This window comes from Electrophorus electricus, chromosome 6 (genome assembly GCF_041902795.1).
Source record: "Electrophorus electricus isolate QZ-2024a chromosome 6, ASM4190279v1, whole genome shotgun sequence".
NCBI classification, from domain to species: domain Eukaryota; kingdom Metazoa; phylum Chordata; class Actinopteri; order Gymnotiformes; family Gymnotidae; genus Electrophorus; species Electrophorus electricus.
Window position 1 is genome coordinate 36,784,103 of NC_137502.1, and position 21,462 is coordinate 36,805,564.

A 21,462-nucleotide genomic window follows, 5' to 3' on the forward strand; every position below is an offset into this window, starting at 1 on the left:
CAGCCAAAACCTTAACATATTGTATAAATCAGGCTTCAGTTTTCCAATAATTAAAAAATGTAGCTTTTAGCTATAGATACCTGACCATCACTAATGTTCCTCGCACAAAACCAGCGTTTGTGTTTCCGGTAGACAAATACATAAGACTTCATTTCTTGGGCCATACTGGTTTAGGGCAGCTGAGATAATGTTGTCATAATGAGTGACAAGGGCCTTAGGAGATGACAATTTACCGATTAAAAGTTCCATACAAATTAAACCATTAAAACATTTCCATGTAAATGTGGTGGATTCCTGCAGGAATGTGTGAACTTCAATATGGACAAAAAGTGAATTATTCTTTGTTACCTTGAATTTATTGATAATTATTTTATATTATACTAACAGACTCTGTTAAAGTTCCTGCCAGTGTATGCTTGCGTCATGTCCGCAGACCTGAGCATTCCCCATTGTCATGGAAACCAAATCACTTCCGGGTTTTCATTTGTCTCCATGGTTCCTTGTCTCCTCTCCTTTAACGCCAGCTATTTCTAGTTTGCCCCTGATTGTAGTGTTATAAAAACCCCATCCCTATGTATCTTGTTTGTCGGTCATTGTCTTTGTGATAGAATGTCTTTCATGGTTGCTGGTTAGTTCTCGTTGCTCTTTGTCTCACTTCATTTAAGTAAGAGTGTGTTTCTAGTTATTTCTCGTTTGTTTCTGTCTTTCGTTTGTGTTTCTGGTAAGATCCCATTCGTCCTAGCTCTTTGCCTGCATGTGTTTTTGTTAAAGATCATGTTTGTCTTAGGTCCTCCGTGTTTAGTTAGATCTCATTTTCTTCCTCTCAATTGTGTTTTGTTATCTCCTGTTTAATCCCGCTTCCCATTCCTCACCCCACGTTCATATATGTTTTCTCCCCATGCTCTCTCTTTAATTATCCTTGCTGTTTTGTTGCTTTATTTGTCTAGCTCCTCTTATGTTTGTCTGTTTAGTCTTTGTTCTAGTCGGTATTGTTAGTCTGTGTCTGTTAATAAACACATTTCATTATTATATCCCTTATGTTATGGCATCCTTAGATAGTTCCGTGCATCATAACATCCAAGGCGCCGACATTTCGCATGTGTGTTCACCCTCACTCACCACCCCTCCCACCTTACAGCTTGTAATTATTTGGCAGTTTATAATATATCCATTAAGTAATGATGGTTATGTGCAAAATAATAGCAGTCTAACATCACTAATGTATTTAATTACTGATTTTGGCAGAAAAGATAATTAACAAAGTTTATAGTAACCCTTTATATGAAGGATGTCCACATAAGTTGTTCTTTCATTTGTATCTTACATAAACACTTCATATTTTTATGACAATTTACTCATAGAGATGTAATAGCATATATAATTTTCCTTACACTATATTATTTTTTTATTATTATTTCAAAATACCCTATATTTGAAAGAAATGTTTACCTCTTTTTCCTCCTCTGAAGTCGAATCAACATTTTGCAGGAATGTAAAATGATTAGCTGATATCTAAAATCTAACACTCCACATTTTCGGATATGAAATTAATCTCAACCCATTGTTTTAAGTAAATAAAATTTCCCTATTTATATGATACATGTAATAAGGAACATCTCACTGGCACAGGTGTATTTTCAAACCTTATCTAATATGTAAGTGAATTTTTTCACTTAATTGGGGTAATATATTTAGCATATATTACATATTCTTGTATCTCTGAAATAATAACTGCTTAAGAATGAAGGAAAATGCTCTTAATTTTAATATTATGTTAATGTTAAGGACCATTTGTTATGAAATATTCATATAGAGTAAACATCAACTAGAATTCAACTAGAAGTAAATGCATATTTAGAGAATACTTATATTTGGATGTTATTTTAATGTATTATTACATGTGGCACTTTACCATAATTTAACAGTCATTTACAGAAAATACTGTCAAACATTGTGGTGTTTTCTACACATTCTACACAGTCATTTTACGCCACAAACACCCCTTGTTCAAGATTCAGGACGTTGTGCAAGAACTTCTAATATGGAGGTCATATGTTTTGGACCTTGCATGAATGACTGCTTCTCGGTTGTTGAAATGTCATTGATGTGTAAAACATGTTGGTAGCTATCTGGAAAAAACAACAACAAAAAAAACCAAAACGACTATTTTTATTCACAAACTCTTTCTTTGTATTTGACATATTTTTTCTGGACTAACTTCCTTGTTTCATATTTCTCTCCATTTTTGCTTACTTTTCTTCTTGATCTGTTTTCTCACATGTCTTTTAAACTTTTTTCTTTTCAACAACTTGCTTCCAGCCTTTCCATCCTTTGCCCTGTTGGTGCTAACTCTCTGTTCTTCCTCTATCTTTCTTCTCTCCTTTTTCTATTCTCTCTGTAGTGCCTAAATCTGGGCTTCCACTTCATTCTGCATGCTCACCTCTGTCTCTGAATTTTTTTCAATATCTTCTTGTCTTTGTTGTTCCTCTCATTTTTCCCTTCTCGTCCTCCCTCTGCTTTCTCTCATTCACGTTTTGTTGGTGTCTTGCTGCATTCTTAAACATCTGATTGGTGTAGCAGCATTTTCTGTTCTGCTTCACCATCTTGTCTATCTTCTCCAGAAGTTCAGTCACCTGTATTCTGTTACTGTGGTCTTCATTGTTAAAGATGTGATACCCTCTACACTTCTCAACCAACTTACTGAGAGCACTGTTCTCTTTAATAAGTGTGTTTACATCCTCTTGTTTTAGACTGTCTCCATGTGTGAACAGAATGATCATGTACTTCTTCAACTCTTCCCCAAACATCATCTCTAATATATCAACAACCTCTTCCTCCTGTTCTGTGAATCTGACATTAATTTGGTGAACATAAAGGAAAGCATGTGGTCCTGGACTGGACATGTAGATACTCCTTCCTATCTCTACTTTAAGATCTTCAGGAGAGATCTGTGTGTCAAAAAGTCCTGGCGTATCCACCACAGACACCTTTCTCCCTGAAACCACTACCTGATGCATTTCTGATTGTGATGTTACAGAGCTGAAGTGAAGCTCAGATCTGAATCTGTTCTCTCCCAGGATGGTGTTTCCTGTTGCACTCTTCCCCACTCCAGTCTTCCCCAGCAGCACAATTCTTCTCTTGCTGGGATTATTTTCATGTGCAGAGAGTTTTCTCAGAGAAAGTCTTTTAATCCTTGCAGCTAGATTTTGAAAGAGCAAAAATATATTGTGATATAATTTTTCAAGAAATCTTAACATTTTTGTTATATCAGCATTTTATGATTAAACTGGAGATATTTCATACCATTATTAGCTTTTTACACATTTTATTCCTGAAATATTCACCTTTGTATTTTGTAATATGCCTGTTTTAAGCATACCGCACTGCTACTTTTTTCAATTCTTTGCTCTGATTGAAAAAGGTTTCTGAGGGAGAACTAAAGGGTGATGTGGAGAGGACAGGTGAGGACCTGCACTGTGATTCATTTTGAAGGCAAAAGTTAAGGACCTGCTCTGTGAGTCAGTATGGAGAGAACAGGGTAGAATATGGAGGGGGTTATTAAAATCAACTTTTTTCTCTTACTCTCACCTCTCAGTTTTTCCGTGGTGTGGGACACCTCAGCAATGTAACTGTGTTGATTGTTCTCAAAAACCAAATCATCAATCTTCTTCAGTAGTGTTCTCATCTCTGACTGGTTGTTCATGCTCTTGCTGCAGGTGTGATATCTGTTTCCACACTTCTTCATCAGCTGTTTGAGAATGGGATTTTTCTTCAGGTCATTTTTGATGCTGTCAGAGTCCTCTTCTCTCTCATAAGTAAAGAGAAGCAGTACACGAGGTAACACAATTTCATTAAACCTATTCTGCAGCCAGTCTAGCTCTACCTCATCAGCGTCTGTTACCTGACCCAACTGGAGCACAAAGATAAAAGAATCAATGGCATTTTTGCTGAAAAACTGTCCAGAGACCTGATTCATAGAGTTCAGACCAAGTTTGGCCTCTTCCAGTTTGAGCATGTTCATTACTGAAACATTACGGCCCAATATGTTTCTTTGGCTAAGGACATTCAGAGAAGAATCACAGCTGTCCCAACTCGATTTTTCTTGTCCAAGTAGAAGGTTCTCATATCCAAAGTGGACTGCAGAGATCTTTCCAAATACCACAACAGAGAGGTGCTGTTCTACAATATGAAAACACAGATTTTTAAAGCTCAGGCATTTTATTTCTATTTCTGAAGATGTATATTGTTTACTCTTACCTATTTTCTTGAAAGAATAAAGAATAGGAATGGATGTTTTTAAATTTGTCCTCTTCATTTTTGCATTCAACAACTTCTGAAGTGATGCTATGTCTTCTTTATTATGAAATGACCAAAAAATTAAACAGTAATTAAAAATGGTTAAATAAACCATGTTCATCTTATAATTTGAATTATTCCAAGTAACCAGTCCTCACATTAGCATATCTCTCATTTTAAAATCACATCCTATGATTGGACTACCTATGACTACTAATTAAAATCTGGCTGGTAAGCATTGGGTAAAGTGTAATTACAGTCGAAAAAGGTCACATTTTAAAGCTCATCAAATTCTAAAGCAGAACATCACATTCAAATGCTTGCTTTACAGGCCTTTAATGCTGTACAGCTGAATTCAATTGGCATGCATTTTTAAATCATTCAAACTTTGCTAACTGTATATATAGCTTGAACACCAACATTTTAAGGTGGTTGAAGTAACACATCTGCTGTGCAATGATATATCAGAAGAGTCTATAAGTCCATGACCCTGCCTCCACCTGCTGATATTGATGGATGTGGCTTGTTAGTTTCTAGATGTGTGTGGGCCTATACATTCAGCATGAACTTCAGATAATCACCTAAGTAGGGAGTAAAGTCAAACTTCAAATTTGAAAACAAACAAAAACACTCGCTAGAAGAAAACCATCTTGTTCTCATGGAAAACCACTTGTTTGTGAAAAAATACTTTTACTCTTGCAGTCTTCAGTTCTCTCTGTTCACTATTAAAGTCTCAGACCTGTTGAGATGCCCAGACTCGCATTAGTCGGTCTTGTAACTACATGTCTTTCCTATAAGGTAGCTGTAGCTACTGAGTCATTCACATTCATTACTCTTAAATTAATAACTGACTAATAAGGACATTTAAAATGTTAATGTGCATGCCTGTGAGTATCCTACACCAAAATGTTCACTAATGGTGTCACATGACATGCTGTTTTCTGTGCTGTGGTTTATTAATATTAATACCAATTCTGTACTTTTTGCGATAAAATAGGTGCAGCAGTATCATTAAGAGTAAATGAAGTGTTTCTGATATTAGTAAGTGAATGTAAATGAATGAAGTGAGTTTCTGATATCAGTATGAGTGTAAATAAATTAAGTGGGTTTTGATATTAGTACATTTTGATAGTGTAAATGAGGACAGGCCTTTAACATTCTCATAACAGCGTGTAAAAGACGCTTTTTCAAGAATACCAGTAGAGGTAAACCATTTACTAAAACTATAATCTTTCCCTTTTAATTATGATAGGACCAGCATGCTTTGGAAATGTATACTCTCTTAAAATCAACAAGTCAAACTTAGTTATGTTATGCTTTTGATATGGTAATTCTAAGTAAAATAATCTCCTGAGCTGCCAACAAATTTGCTAGTCAGTAATAAGACTCATTTCAGGCTTTTTGGAGATGCTGTATTTCTTACATGGAATATCTCAAAGAATATAGAATTAGATTATAGATATACAAATTAAATATTTATTAACAACATAAATATTCGCAAAGAATGAGCCAAGAAGTAAAGGAGTTATATCAACAGATGTTGTAAATAAATGTCTCTCTAATCCCCTCTCAAAGCTCTAATTAACACAACCCAGATGCTACCAGTTTATTACCATACCAGTACATTACACTACCAGTATATTCCACTACTAGTACATCAGCTCACATGATGTCGATGTCCTGGATCTGTCCTAGAGTAGGAACAGCAATGCTGTTGTCTTCTTCACCCTTTAAGAACATAAAGAACAGAGTATAAACTATAAAGGAACCTCACAGGAAAGTAGTTAAATATATTTACATTTTAGGCATGAAAGAAATATCAGATTTCAGTCTGGCTAACTGGAGACATACTGATCCATCTTATATAAACATGGTTATATTGTATCCCTAATCTTAATTTATCATTATGACTTCACCCTGTACAATCAGCCTTTGGAGACTTAATATCATTAAGAAGACTTGTACGGCCTTCCCCATGTAGAGAAAAGAACCTCTTGTGACTTGTAAGGCCTGCCAAATATAGAGAAAATACTGCCTGTCAGGACCTGCACGGCCTGCCACATATTTGTATTAGCACCCTACAGAAGCTCTAAAATTGTTTTTTTCTGTGATAACACTGTGATAAGATAACAGACATCTCCCCTACTGTGTCCTTCTCTGCATTTATTTCTTTGTTTGTTTGCTTGCTTGTTTTTTATTTATTTTTTTATTTAAGGGTTTCCTTCTTACCTTTTGTTGAAAAAAAAAAAAACAAAAGTAAAAATTTCAGTGGAGATCTAATTTTGTAAGTTTGCCAATAATTGTCATACAGGTTTTAGCCACTAGATGGTGGACTAGAGCTTTCTCTCACAAACCTGTTACATTCCCTGCTGTAAGGCACTCTATAAGATAAACATAACGCTCAGAAATGCTCCAACATTTCTAAATAAACGTGTGGTTTTGATAATCAGTGGTCTCTCAGGTTACACTCTCACAGTGGGGGAGGTTTTTTTTCTTCCCAAACTAAAACAGGTGGACATTTTGTGATGTCTACTGTTGAATTCAAATCTGCTTTTACATTTTTTAAAAATATATTTTTTCTTTTAGAATCAGGTATGGTTTTTAGGTGTGTACATTTTATATTAATTATATTCATATATTAATATATTAATGATATTACACATAAATTGTGTACCAGTGTGATTCTAAAATGTACAGGTGTATGATTTCATGCCCAGCAGTAGTCAGCCAACATACAGGGGCACCACTTTCCCTGCTACTGCTTTTCCATACTATACATACATATACATAATGACATGTGAGTATACTGTAAAAAATAACTCAAGGTTAAAGAAAAATTCTGAAAACATATTTGGATTCAGTGTGCAAAAATAGTTTTTTTTTTTTTTTGGAGGTTAAATCACTGTTGGCCAGTGTTACATAATGTGTTCTAGCATCTTTATGAAAAAAGACAAAAGTCGACATTTCTGCTCATGAACACAGGTTTATTAACAGGCTCACACCGGAACAGGCAGAACAGGATCTAGCTTTACAGGGTAGACCGGGGGAAGGTGTAAGCATTGGCACCAGGCCGAGGCCCCCTCCAGCCACCAGAGGCAGGCCTTGAGTCAACCACACCACTAATCAGGCTTAACACCCAACAGCTGGGCTAGACCTTATATAAGCCCAGTGAACCAGTCATTCAGTGCTGGGTCTTTGCCAAAGTTTTGAGCCAAGCACCTATCTGGTAACTTAAGGTATTGAGGTCTGTGAGCTCTTGTGCTACACCTCACTTCTGGACTGCGAGGGTGTCTGTGTTTTCAGACGTCCCCTCCTTTCTCCAGTTTTCCCTCTCGAGTCTGTCTCTCTCTGGAAGCTTCCCTTAGCCATTCAAGTTTCTCCCCGTTTTCTGGTTTTCTTTGGGAAGTTTTAGTTTGAGTTTTCTCCAGTGCATCAGGGTTGCCATTTCTTCCCCTGGTGTCCTTTGTTCTCCCTTTTTTCCACAGTCTGCATGGTGTATAGTTTTTCCTTTTGTTTTACCTGACCCAAGCTCTAACTGTTCGGCACATGGACCCACTGTTGTTAGAGCATGGTTGCTCATCCAGTAAGCTGTTGGTATCATCACCCAGCTGAGCTGGGTTTGAGACCACCTTACCGAAGGATAACTAAAAGTAAAACACACCATGAAGAGAGTGACACACTATAGTGTTACCTAAAAGAGGCTTTCTAGACTAAATAAACATGCAAAATCCTCTAATAAAACAGCACATTTTTAACACATTAAACTAATCACAGCTGTGGGGGGGTGCACATCACCCTGAAAACCCTAGTTATACCCTCCCTGTGCCTCTCTCTCTCTCTCTGGGTCATGGGCAGACATCACTATATGTGTGTGTGTGTGTGTGTGTGTGTGTGTGTATTATTTATTATTCCAAGACATATTAAGTTTCATAGTAGGATTTCATGTATTGCTATTCCATCCAGTTTGGTTAATTGGTTAGTTAGTCTTTTTTTCAGATATCTGTCACAACTTTTAGCTCTTACTCCACTGTAACTAGGGTTACAGTGTCTAAGATTCCAAATACTCATGACTCATTCAAGCTCGGTACTTTAAACCTAATGCCTTTCAAGTTGGACCTAATAATTTATTAATCATTTCTGAATTAAGATTACAACATTAATGAGTTGCCAAGTAGCAACACAATTGCTAATAATCCTGTATGAAGTTTATAGGGTTTCTATACATATCAGTTTGACTTGGAGAGTTACTGACTGGGTGGAGACTTACTGACTGTCGTAACCAGATCCATATGTAAGTGTTGAAAGAACCAGGCTTCACCCATTACCCAGGTGACTTAGAGAAAGTCACATGTTCATACCTGACATTCTGATCATACCATACTCTGCCTCTCAGATTTAATAGGTAAAAATACATGGAGGTAAAGAAGTACAGAAAAAAATCAGTGTTGTACAGCAACAGTAAATAAATGTTTTACCATAAAATTCACTCAGCAAATACTTTACCAGAAAGAGTTGTATATAGGAAACGCATGGTACATGTACACAGAGACTTTAGGACATCTGTTACTATGAGCACTTTGTCTTAACCATTCTCTAGCCCTTCACCAGTTGATCAGAGGAAATATAAATTTGGGTTTCTGGCCAAACGTGCCCCTGTGGCCCAAAACTGAGGGAATTTTGCAATATTGTGCATGTCAACAGATAAGCTGCAGTATGTAACATTTAAACTTATAAAATGCACCCCTATGGTAGATTACTTAATAAAACAGCCAGAGAGTGTAATTAGAAGGTTGGTATTTTTCAAAAAAGGGACCTGTGAGTGTAGAACTAAATCAGTTTTTCATTCTGTTGGATAAATGTCTTACCTGATCTGAGATCAGTGGATGCTGGATTCTCTGTTCACTCAGTGATTGCTGTGTAACACTAAGTGTGCTGCTGAAACTGTTTCCCTTAGAGAGGGGGTGGGATTAACAATGGCTGGTCCTCGAGGGCTGAGACATCAGTCTTAATGTTCATTGGTTGTTTAACATGGCTGTGCATATGATGCAAATTATTGGCTTAATGACTTTCTCATAAATTTCTCATACTTTCTGATAAATTATTTTGTGTCCCTGGAATATATATCACCATAATGACAGAATATGCAAGATTGTTTTGCTTCAGGGAAATTGTCATGGGCTCTGTTTCATCACAGGGTTAACGTGATCATAGTTCTTTATGTTCAGATGTTATTCCAATACTTGTTTTTTGGGTGGAGTTCATAACCCAGTGGTCCATCACTTTGAACAGATACTTATTGAAATATGTTTACTTCGAAAACCTAGGATTCCTAAGATCACTAACAGAGTAAAGTTTTGTTATTTTTCATCTTTTACCCATTTATGCTTTGGGTTTGATGAACCTTTACATTAATTTATCATATTTAAATAATTTCCATAAATTGTTAAATTTAGACAGGGAGATTTGTGTTACATAAATCTAATGCTAATTATGCTTACTTTAGGATAAACAATGTGTTAGTGAGGTTAATGTATCTAATTCACTGTTGGGTAGTGTTTTGTACCTATGTTTAAACTTAAGTGATGCAAGTAAACCCTTCTCCTTTGTGTAGCATGTTATGATGTGAGTAGTGTCCGGATGTGATGCATGGAAAGGTCCCTTTTGGGTTAAAATGTGGCCTAACTGGAGAGGTGACTTCAGAGGCAAAGACTCATTAGGGAGCTGCCTCTAGAATGGATTGCACTGATAGACATATATTATTCTCTTTTAAGGTAAGAGATGAGAGAGAGAGAGAGAGAGAGAGAGAGAGAGAGAGAGAGAGAGAGAGAGAGAGATATTTCTGTAGGATCCTAAGGTTCAGAATTTTGTCTTTTTTCTTTCCTATTCTTACTCAGAGTTTACCCTATATGCTATATTTTAGAAGCATGAAACAGCATCTGGAGGCCACAGTTGCATTCTGGTTAATGTGTAACATACAGTTATGACAAATGACATTTTAAAATGGGATTATGCACAACAGCCCTGTGTGATGATGCCTGTGGACAGTATCATCCCACATCCCACACACCCAGTTATGGACTGTTCATCAACTGTTGTTTAGTTTTTCTTTCTTGAGATCACCAGACCAATCAAACCCCATAGTGGACAGTCTGTAGAATAATCAATGAAACTAAAACCCAGTTAGACATTATCATTAATCAAATGGGCCCAGGATAAAAATGGTCCAAAATAAAAAAAGAAAGGAAAAAAAAGTAAAAGAGGAAATGTCAACTTTTGAACTTCTGAATGGCAATCACGGTAATGGAATAAGCAACATTATATAAATTGTCATGCCCTGCCTGTACCAAGCCAGACCTCATAGACCACATCCACCAATCACAGCCCGCACAGACCATACCCACCAATCAGAGCCTGCACAAACCATGCCCACCAATCACTTATATTATTTATATAATGTATAATCTTGCCTTATACCTTTTTTCACCACAAAAAAAGAGTAGGACAAAATATACCATTATGATTTAATGACATTCCTTGTGTGTTTTGATAAAATGATCTAGAATTTAATGATTTACAGAACAGAAATAAAGATACACAAAAAGAAAAGATGCTTTATATAATTTGTTTATCTTATCTGTTTGTTTAACTTATCATGTGACATCAGACAAGTGTTTAACCTGAAAATCTCAAGGATATTGATCTATAAAAAAAAATCTTAGCATAGATATGAGAAAAGTGAATGCTCTTTCAGAATGGTCATTTGTAATGCTGATATTTAGATCTCAACAATTTTCATATAAACATTTTGAAGCTTGTTAGTCTTAGTGTGTACAGCTAATTTGCTTTGTATACTATTCAAATTTTTCTGTTTCTTTTTAATTAATATTTTCTTTCTTTCTTTATTTATTTTTTTGGATCCCAAGAAACAAATGAGGAGCCCAACAGAGAAATAAAGAAACATTAAAAGAAATTAGGCCCATGGATGAAGAGGAGGAGCCATAGTCCAAGTCAATGCAGAAACTTCTCAGACACTTCTCCATCTGACCAGACATGTCATGTGGACACAAGGTTAACCCTATTTTTTAGAGTGCATTGAAGCTGCTACAGCACCCCCTGCTGCTCCTAAAGCTCCCCCTATTACTCCTCCCAATGCCAGTCCAATTAAAGCTCCAACAGGACCACCTATCAGTCCCACTAAAGCCCCAAAAGAAGCTCCTAATGCAAGTCCAGATAAAGTTCCAATTGCAACAGATCTAGCTCCCAGTTGCCCTGCAGCAGCCAAGTGGTTGTGATGTGTTTTCAAAAATTTATCAAATCCAGGATCAGTAGCTGCTGAGTTTACATTTTGGCTTCTTGTCTGATTTACATTAGTCATCAGCATTTTACCTTTTGGGAGGGATTTTTTGGATGCTCTTGTCTGTATACTCATTATTTGATTACTTTCCTTCTTCATGTCTTCCCTACTATCAGTTTCTGCCACTTCATCTTTTTTTTTCTCCTTTTTCTGTTTCCTTTTTATACTCATTTTAAAAGTCCCCCAGTGACCTTTTCTCTCTTTGGCTTCAATTTTACTCTCCTGTTCCTGTTTAATGTGTAGTGCTTCCGTCTTTCTTTTTGCTTCTTCCATGAATCTTTTCTCTGTCTCTTTCCTAAATGTTTCTACATCTTTTTGCCTTTGCTTTTCCTCTCTATGTTTTTTCTCCATTTCCTCTCTCTGTCTCCTCTCCTCATCCTCCCACCTGAATCTTGCTGCATCCTCATACATCTGATTGGAGTAGCAGCTTCCTCCGTTTTGCTCCACCATTCTGTCTATCTTCTCCAGTAGCTCAGTGACCTGCTCTCTGTTACTGTGGTCCTCGTTGTTAAAGATATGATACCCTCTACACTTCTCAACTAGCTTACTGAGTGCACTGTTCTCCTTAATCAGTGTGTTTACATCCTCTTGTTTTAGACTGTCACCATGTGTGAACAGAATGATCATGTACTTCCTCAACTCTTCCCCAAACATCATCTCTAATATATCAACAACCTCTTCCTCCTGTTCTGTGAATCTGACATTAATTTGGTGAACATAAAGGAAAGCATGTGGTCCTGGACTGGACATGTATATACTTCTCCCTATCTCTACAGCCAGATCCTCAGCAGACAGCTTTGTGTCAAATAATCCTGGAGTGTCGACCACGACCAACATCTTTTCTACAATGTCTGCCTGGTGCATTTCAGACTGTTCTGTTACAGAGGAGAAGCGAAGCTGAGATCTGAATCTGTTTTCTCCCAGGATGGTATTTCCTGTAGCACTCTTCCCCACTCCAGTCTTTCCCAGTAGCACAATTCTTCTTTCACTGGGATTCTTTTCAGGTTCAGAGGGTTTTGTTCGATGAAATCTTTGAATCTGTGGACCTAAAGTACATAGATATTGAGAAAGGAAATTTTAGAAAAAAATATAATGTATTATAAAAACACAAAGTACACTTATAAAACAAGGCATTTTTATTCACATGTATGTAACAATCAGCTTTTGCTTTGTATCAAGTGTTTAAGAAATTATTTACTGGGGAACATAAACAAGGATGCTGAGGAGGCTCTGTGGAGTAGCTTGGAGGGAGATGAGATCTGTCAGTCATATGGAGAGCATATTGAGGTCAGAGTTATACAGAGAGTTCACTGAGATATGAAGAGCACACAGCAACTCTGTATTATGGATTATAGTGTGTTTTGTTTAGATAATACAGTTCCCACAACGATAGCATGGTGCTCCCAGAATAACACACCACAGAGCATAAAACACCTGAAGGACCTTAGATACTAAAAAAAAAAGCAGAATGCATTATGGTCCATAATCAGGTGGAGCAGCAAGCAGAGTCTATTCCTGTGAGAGGAAAGACCAGGTCAGGAACAAACTGAACTAAACCGCGGAGCACTGGCGAAATCTGGTGGTGGACAGAACTGGACTACGTCTGGACTGGGCTACATAACACATGTACGGCATGACACACACATTCACACTCACATTTTCACACACATTTGCACATACACACACACACACATGCATACCCATTCACATGCACACACAAATGTATGCACACATGCACACATGCATGCACACACATACACACACACACACACTACACTATAAGCGGATTTCCCTCACTAGAAGATGCGATGGAGAAGAAGATAGCAACAAAACTGATCAATATAGATCAATATTGATCAATAGATCAATGTCATAAATTTCAGTTCTTTCTAACAGTTCTACATTAGAACAGTTCTACATATGTTATATCCTAGAGCACCTTTAGAACTGGCTCATTGCACACTCAGCACACTCAGTGCTACAGAAAATCATTTTCTTGAGCTCCCATCAAGTGCCATAATGCCTCCTTCTCTCTGGCCCTATAATTATTAATCTTTCTATCCTAGAACATATAATACTATATGGTAAATGTACTTACACATTTCAAGTGGAACCTTTCTGATTTTGTCAATAAGATGTTTCACTTGATCAGGATGTTGGTTCTTGTTATTGAAGATGTGGTATCTGTTCTGTAATTTATCTATGATTTTCTTCAGTTCCTCATTCTTTTCTATAACATCTTCTATAGTGATATTCTCTCTCTGCAGCACATCTCCTCCAGTGAAGAGAATCCACATATTCTGGAGGAACCAATGTGGTAACTTCTCAATATCTGATAAGCACAATGAAGTTTTTACACAGAAGTCTGTTGCACATGTGTCAGCTTTTATAACCAGAAGATACACAGTAGGTATTGAGTCATCAAAATCACAGCTAACTTGACAGTTCTTCATTGCAACATCCTTGTCCACTCCTGGGTTATAGGGCACATACACATCAAGTTTCACTCCTTCAATGACCACACTCTGCTTTTGAACACACGGAGATTCTGAGGTTTTCTCAAAAGTAAATGCTTGTCTTCCTGTGATGGTGTTTCCTGTTGAGGTTTTCCCTGCTCCTTTATTTCCAAGGAGAATCATATTTAAATGAAGAGGCGTGCTCTTTCCAACTCGTCTCGTAAAGATATTTGGCATTTTCTTTATGGCTCCTTCAAAATAACAGTAAAGAGAATTAAAAACAAATTAAGTTTACATAACAGAATACTAAAGGGACAATGCAAATATTCTTTGTATTGAGCACTGAGGTTCTCCATTCAGCACAAGCCCCACTCATGTCCAAGCTGAATATTGTAATAGGTTGTAAGTTGGTAAGCCAATTAAAATGTGATGATAAGCATGTCATGACTGTATTCAGTGGATTTCAGAATGCATTTGATTTACTTTTAACTTCAAATCAGCGTAAACAGTTGGCATGTCATTTTTGTCGTAAACTACAGGGAGATGACTGCCTGTTGGTTAATAAATTTTTGCTTACAGTGTTGTTTGCATGAATGGAATATACCACTGACAAATAGCAGAGGTAGCTGATATAAACATAATTCTATGTACCTTCTGTTAGACACGTAACTAAACTAAACTGTAGAATTGCATGTAGCAACAAATGGAAATAAACCTATCATACATGTTAGCTGCTTTAGCATCTGATATGAAACACTGAGGCAAATGACAAACATCTCCATATATCTTGTGGAAGACATTGTAGATGTTACCTTACTGATAATTTGTCCCTAGTATTAAATTAACAACTGCTGAAAAATGATGAAAAAATGCTCATCACTGAAAAAAATGATGAAAAAATTCTCATCACTGGCATCAGAAAAAACAACAGCCACCTCCCACCAATAAATAAATAAATAAATAACTAAACAAACTCCTTGGATCTACACAATTCACAGTGATTTTACATTTAATATTTCAGATTTAAACGGTGAATGTTGCTGAGGTTTCATGTATGATTTGGTGAACCTTTTACCTTCTTTCACTTCTAATTTTCCTCCATCCATATCAGCACCTGCCTTTGCTGTTCCAGTGAACTGATCTGTTCCTCTCCCAGATGGTTCTGACTGCTTTTCCTCCTTAAGATCTAGTTCATGTGCTTCAGTCATTTCACAGGTCAAATGTCCTCCTCCATTCTGCTCCACCACCTCATCTACCTTCTTAAGAAGCTGAAGAACCTGATCTTTATTACGTTTAGATATGTCCTTACATACATAATGTCCCCCTCCACATTGTCCGATGAACGTAGATAAACATTCTCTTCTGTCATGGTCTTCACCTGTAGTTACCACTACTGAGTGTTTGATAACCAGTGGATCATAAGAGTCCAGGACCCTTCTGATTCTGTCCTGGTCCTCCTTTGTGAAGTTGTCAGACTGGAGCACCAGTAAAAACACATGAGGTCCAGGAGCAGACAGAGACACACACTCTTTCACTCTCTGAGTCAGATCCTCTTCAGAGAGTTCAGTATGTAGCAGGTGGGGAGTGTGGATGAGGGTGATGCATCTCCCACCCACCAGTCCACTGGCTCTCTCACTGTGCTGCTCTACTGAAGGAGGAGGAACTTCAGTCTCAAACATCACCCTTCCCAGGATGAAGTTTCCCACTCTGCTGGTCTCTGGAACATTTTTCCCCAGCACCACAATCCTCAAATCAGACACTAGAAAAATAGGAGGGAATTAATTAGTGGTTGACTGTGTATTTTTTACTGGCTGATGCTGATATTTAGAGAGCAGGGGGGCCAATGACTGATATAATATGCAGATATCATTTATCATATTATAAAATTCAACAAATGAATATTAATAAGAAATAAGACAACATTGCTGAACTTAAATGAACATTTATTTAGTATTGTTATTGTCTATACTGTCTCTGTTTTAAATGAACATTTTCTGTCTCTGCTTAATTAGATCTTTACTGTAATGGGTCGTGCACTTAATAAAAAAGCACCAAATAAATGAAACGTATGAACTAAATATCAAGTAATCAAAAAGTAAACAAAAAAATATTCAAACGATACATAAATTTTTTTTTAATGATGTCTGAACAGCACTAAATTGATCATGATTAGAAAAATACTAACACTGCAACAATATTGTATATATATATATATATATATAATAATAATCACACACACACACACACACACACACAAAAAAAAAACAACAACAAAAAACTGGGTAGTGCAAAACCAGACTAAGGAATGCTTCAATATGTTTTCTTGGACACAGGGTTACAATAACCATGGAACCCATCCCAGCCTAATGAATTAAGCAACATCAAAAACTGAACCCCTTCCATCATATGAATAATTCACTTTGGGCAATACATAATCATTTTGATTCTTTGAATAAAAGGCTTTGAACTATCTATAAGATCCTTCACAAAAACATATTGAACAAATTGTATACAAATATGTAGTAAAATTTATAATACTTCATACAAATATGAAGTAACCAGTTTAATTTGATTTTTGCAGTAAAAGCTTTGTCTACAATATGGTTCATGTTTGACCTGGTAAGGAAAAGTACCAAACAAAGTGCAGATTATGCAGATTTCCCACTATTTCTACAATCAGAATTACTCATAAAACATTACACAGTGTAGCTTCACTGGTAGTTTGATGATAAAAAAATCTTCACACTGTAGATGTCATAACCCCTGGTTCCTATAACACTGTTCTTCACATTCAATCACATTCAATCTCATTCAATAACTGAATCACATTTGGTCTAATTCAATCACATTCAGTCCCTTTCTCTAAAATGGACCAATTTTAGAGAAAAAATACACTTGTTTATTACATAATGAACAATACAATATAGTCTCAAGCCCAAAAATCATGCATACGAAACTTACTTCTATGAGGTTGAGTTATACTGTTCCTTTGCTTCTGTATGTGTGATTGATCTGTGCAAAAAAATATGTCATTATGCAAATTTGAAAAAATGGTCAATGTGGCCTAACATACAGACATTATTTCTCAATAGAGATAAATACAAGCCAAATGAACCAATCCCCATCTCAATGCTCAATAATAACTTATGTAGCATGGGCTTACTGTTAACATGCTATGAAGATTCAGATGTTTTATAACATAGTAGCTGTAACGAATTGAGTAGTGCCATGATTCTGTTATGGAGGTGTAAGATGTGGCTATGAGACAGTGACAAATGGGGAAACTTACAGGACTTGTTTGTTATATATAATACATGCAATACATATTTTGTTCTTAGAAACATAACACTAGATCCAGAGAAACTGAGAGATGACTCTGGTCTGAAATAGTGGGATGAATCTGGATGCAGGAAGAAGCATTAAACTCATCAGCATTAAACTCATTCACACTCAAAAGCATTAAATGTGCATTTAATGATCATCATGAAATCTGTTTCTCATCCCTCCCTTCCATAAACTGCTATCACCTTTCTATAAACTATCACTCTTCTATAAACTATCACTCTTCTATAAACTATCACTTTTATATGAACTGCTTTGACTCTGATTAGAATGTTTGTGTTTAATTATTATATTGAAAGAGAAAGAGTTCAACCAACAGAATAGCATGGGTGAATGAAAACATGACAGCAATGAAGTGAAAAACAACAGATTAGAAATTGATGTGGTACACATTTATTCATGTGGCGTTTTCAATATTTGAAATAGGTCATGGTTCAGTAGTATGTAGCTCTGGTATTCTCATTCCTGTTACAGTCCTGTTATATATACTGAGTGGAGCTCCTTATTTTCCCTAGATAGTCCAATTAGCTATTGATTCCTTATAAACCCACTAGGTCAGGTGACAAAAAGGGCCTGGATAACAAAATAAAAACTGATGCAGATTACTTTGATCAGTACATTTATAATGTTTTGAATATTTGATGAGTTTTTACATTTTCCAACTTTCCAGATTTCATCATTCACTTTCATTGGTATAGTCCTCTCCCTGATAGTCTGCGTTCTGGAAACTCCTTCCTCCTCTAGAATTTCAACTATCCTGCAAAATCATGAACTATTACCTGTAAGGCTTCCCTGATTAATGATCTGAACTGTCAAACATACATGCTTTTTCTGCAACCTGGCAACACACTTGGGTTTATGTACACTTAAGCCTGCTTTACACTGTACAATTATTGTGGCAAATAGTAATAGAATGTGCAAGGTTTTGTGGGATAGGAAGGAAGTGGAGGGCAAACTCCAATCCGCTTGCAATGGAAAAAAACTATAATGAATCACTTTAGTGTGTGCATCCTGCCTCCTTGTTGGTGTTTCCAACCTCAGTTACACTATCTTGCCGTCTCCATTGGTCTTCTGCTGCAAGCTAGAGGGCCTGTATCATTAACCCTGTTAGCTTAGCTTAGTTAACTTAGCTTAGTCTAAATTTTAATACAGGTGTGGTTAAACCAATAACTTGGGAGGGTTTAACACACAGCCATGCGATAATTAATCCTGATTGCTCTATCAAAGCAAACACAAGTCCACCTGAATCACCTAAACTTCAACTAAACAGGATGTACTATCACATTATGTCATGAGCAGCCCAACTCAAACAAAACACTGAATAATAAGTATATATTTTACTATAGAAATGCTTTCAAATTTGTGCTAACACTTAACATCTGAAATCAGATTTCTAGGCCAAATCACCCAGTCAGAATGCTTGCATCAAACATTAAAATCAACACTTCATAAGTTGGTTGTGTTTTAGGAATATTATTTTAAATGAAATAAGAAATAAAAGAATTTAATTAAAAGAATAGCAGCCAACATACCAATACCAAACAGGCTACAAAATACATTTTATGTTAAACATTACGAATCAGTGTCAAACCTGGATGCAGTAGAATTTAACTTAAGTCTACAGGATTTTCATGCACGTTGGAATCTGGTTCAAAAGGGTATCTTCAGTGTGTACATAGTGACAGCAGAGGGTTCTGCAAAAGCGTCAACGTATGACGAGGTGGGAATGAGGATGGGTTGCTGCTTCATTGTATTCAGCAAACAGAATACTGCTGGCTTTACATCACCTGTGATGACTATTCTTGTTGGCGTGCTCTCTGCTCTCTGTTCAGTGTTACTGAATTCCCTCTCAGTGACGGAAGTAGGCCTCGCCCATTACCCCACTGACTTATGGAAAGTCCCATATCCATACCTAACATTCTACACATACTTTACTGTTCTTGTGAAGATAATACAGAAATACACACAAATGGAGAAAGGGACATACACCGCCTACAATGAATATATTATATGTGAATTCTTCACCTATAATTGCTCTCACTGAATTAGAAACACTAGTTTATACTGTATGTGTACAGTTAAAGTGTATATGCCAAATGTTGCCATGCACACTTTGTTTTACCCATCCTCTAGCCTTTTATCAGTAGTCAGGGTCTGATTAGAGGCTGAATGAGTGTGGGTATCTGGCCAGCAGTAGGCCTGTAATCAGACACTGACCAATGATGAATGAGGTAGGGGGAGACTGATTCATTATGCATAGCACCATAGCACAGTCTGTAATCTTGCACTTTTACAATATACCCATGTGATAGCTGTACATTATAAGGTAGCCAGTATGTACAATATTAAATCATTGTATTATTTAAATTACTTACCTGATCAGAGTTCAGTGGATGTTGGTTCCTCTGTTCACTTGGGATTGCTGTGCAGCACTATCTGTGCTGTAAACTCTGTTTCCCTTAGGCTACATGGGGCGGGATTGACAATGACAATTCTCAGAAGGCTGGAACTTCTATCTGTCTGTAACTTCTGCTATCAATATATTATGCTCCCTCAGAATATTATCTCAGGATTCTTACAGACTGCAACTGATCTATGATTCAGGTTTCTCACCTCACTAATAGGACAAGAATAACTTAAGTAATTTTTATTTGTTCACAATTTGATCCATAACAAACAGCATATTACTAGACAAACCTGAAAGATGAGATTCCTTTAAACAGGTCCTTTCCACATTCACATCTTTAACAACACAAAGACTAAGCATTCATTTTGCTTTTATTTAACCCTGTATTGTACAATGCTGCCTCAGGGTAACAAACCTGTTTTCCTCACTACAGCATGTCAAGAATGATTAATAGAGGAGATTGAATTAACTGATACAGAGCTTTTACTTGGTCAAGCCCTTTCCTGGGCCCCATTTTAAATCCTTTTCTTGTATTTTGCAGTTTGTGAATGACATGGTTCTGCTCCTGACAAAATCCCTCAGATGAACTATTTTTATCAAGTCATATATTTATGTTAGGGTTAAATAGCAGCATGTAGTAATTTCTCTGTGTAGCTGCTGTCATGATCCAAAAATGATTGTGACCTTTGGTACAACAAGTCAAGTCACAGCAGATAATTCTGTTATTTCAGTCAAACATCACTGGAACATGGCAGGAACAGCCATCTCTTCAGGCCTCTCACATCGCTTGTAAGGTGACAGGATCACAACACACGAGTCGGGAGCTGTGTCCCTTGGGGGCAGGGGGGAGGTGTACTTTCACGGAACGCTCCTATTCCCACTGTTCATGTGATATGGGAGATCATAGACTTATATGCCCCTGTTGTTACTGCACACCTGCACTAGGTTTATTGTCATTATGTTTGTATGTATTTAAACCCCTGTTGGTGTGTGCCTCTTTGTTGGTCTTTGGCTCTGGTTTTGTTTGTGATGCACGTCGTGATCATGGTTGTTGTATTGATGTTCACCCTGCATGTTCTACATGAGTGCCATTTTGTTTACCGTTTGTGTAACATCCTTGTCCACTCCTGGGTTATAGGGCACATACGCATCAAGTTTCACTCCTTCAATGACCACACTCTGCTTTTGAACACAGAGAGATTCTGAGGTTCTCTCAAAAGTAAATGCTTGTCTTCCTGTGATGGTGTTTCCTGTTGAGGTTTTCCCTGCTCCTTTATTTCCAAGGAGAATCATATTTAAATGAAGAGGAGTGCTCTTTCCAACTAATCTCTTAAACATATGTGGCATTTTCTTTAGGACTCCTTTAAAAAGGCAAGAAAGAATAAGAATACAACAGGATACTCAGGGCACATAAATAGTCTTTGCACTGACATTTTGCTTTCAGCACAATCCCAGCACAAGTTCTAATTTTGTATATATGATTAACCATTGAAAAATCAGTACATGAAGGAATTGGTTTGAATCTCATCTTAACTGTCCAAGTTTGATTTGTCATTATTTATTAGTTACTCAACAACAGATTTGTAACGGCTCAAGTGCCGCAGGGC

At 36.8% G+C, this 21,462-nt stretch overlaps 1 protein-coding gene across 1 annotated transcript; it reads right to left on the minus strand.

The window, feature by feature from the left end:
- Positions 1 to 1,893: 1,893 nt before the first annotated feature.
- LOC113587477 (uncharacterized) lies at positions 1,894 to 20,039 on the minus strand. The gene is made up of 8 exons (XM_081715726.1): positions 19,824 to 20,039; positions 17,068 to 17,118; positions 15,182 to 15,865; positions 13,749 to 14,357; positions 11,380 to 12,696; positions 4,258 to 4,353; positions 3,589 to 4,179; positions 1,894 to 3,199 (listed from the first exon to the last, which is right to left on the minus strand). Coding segments are annotated over exons 2-8 (4,038 nt in total). The 5' UTR covers positions 17,069 to 17,118; positions 19,824 to 20,039; the 3' UTR covers positions 1,894 to 2,459.
- Between the last annotated feature and the right edge of the window lie 1,423 nt (positions 20,040 to 21,462).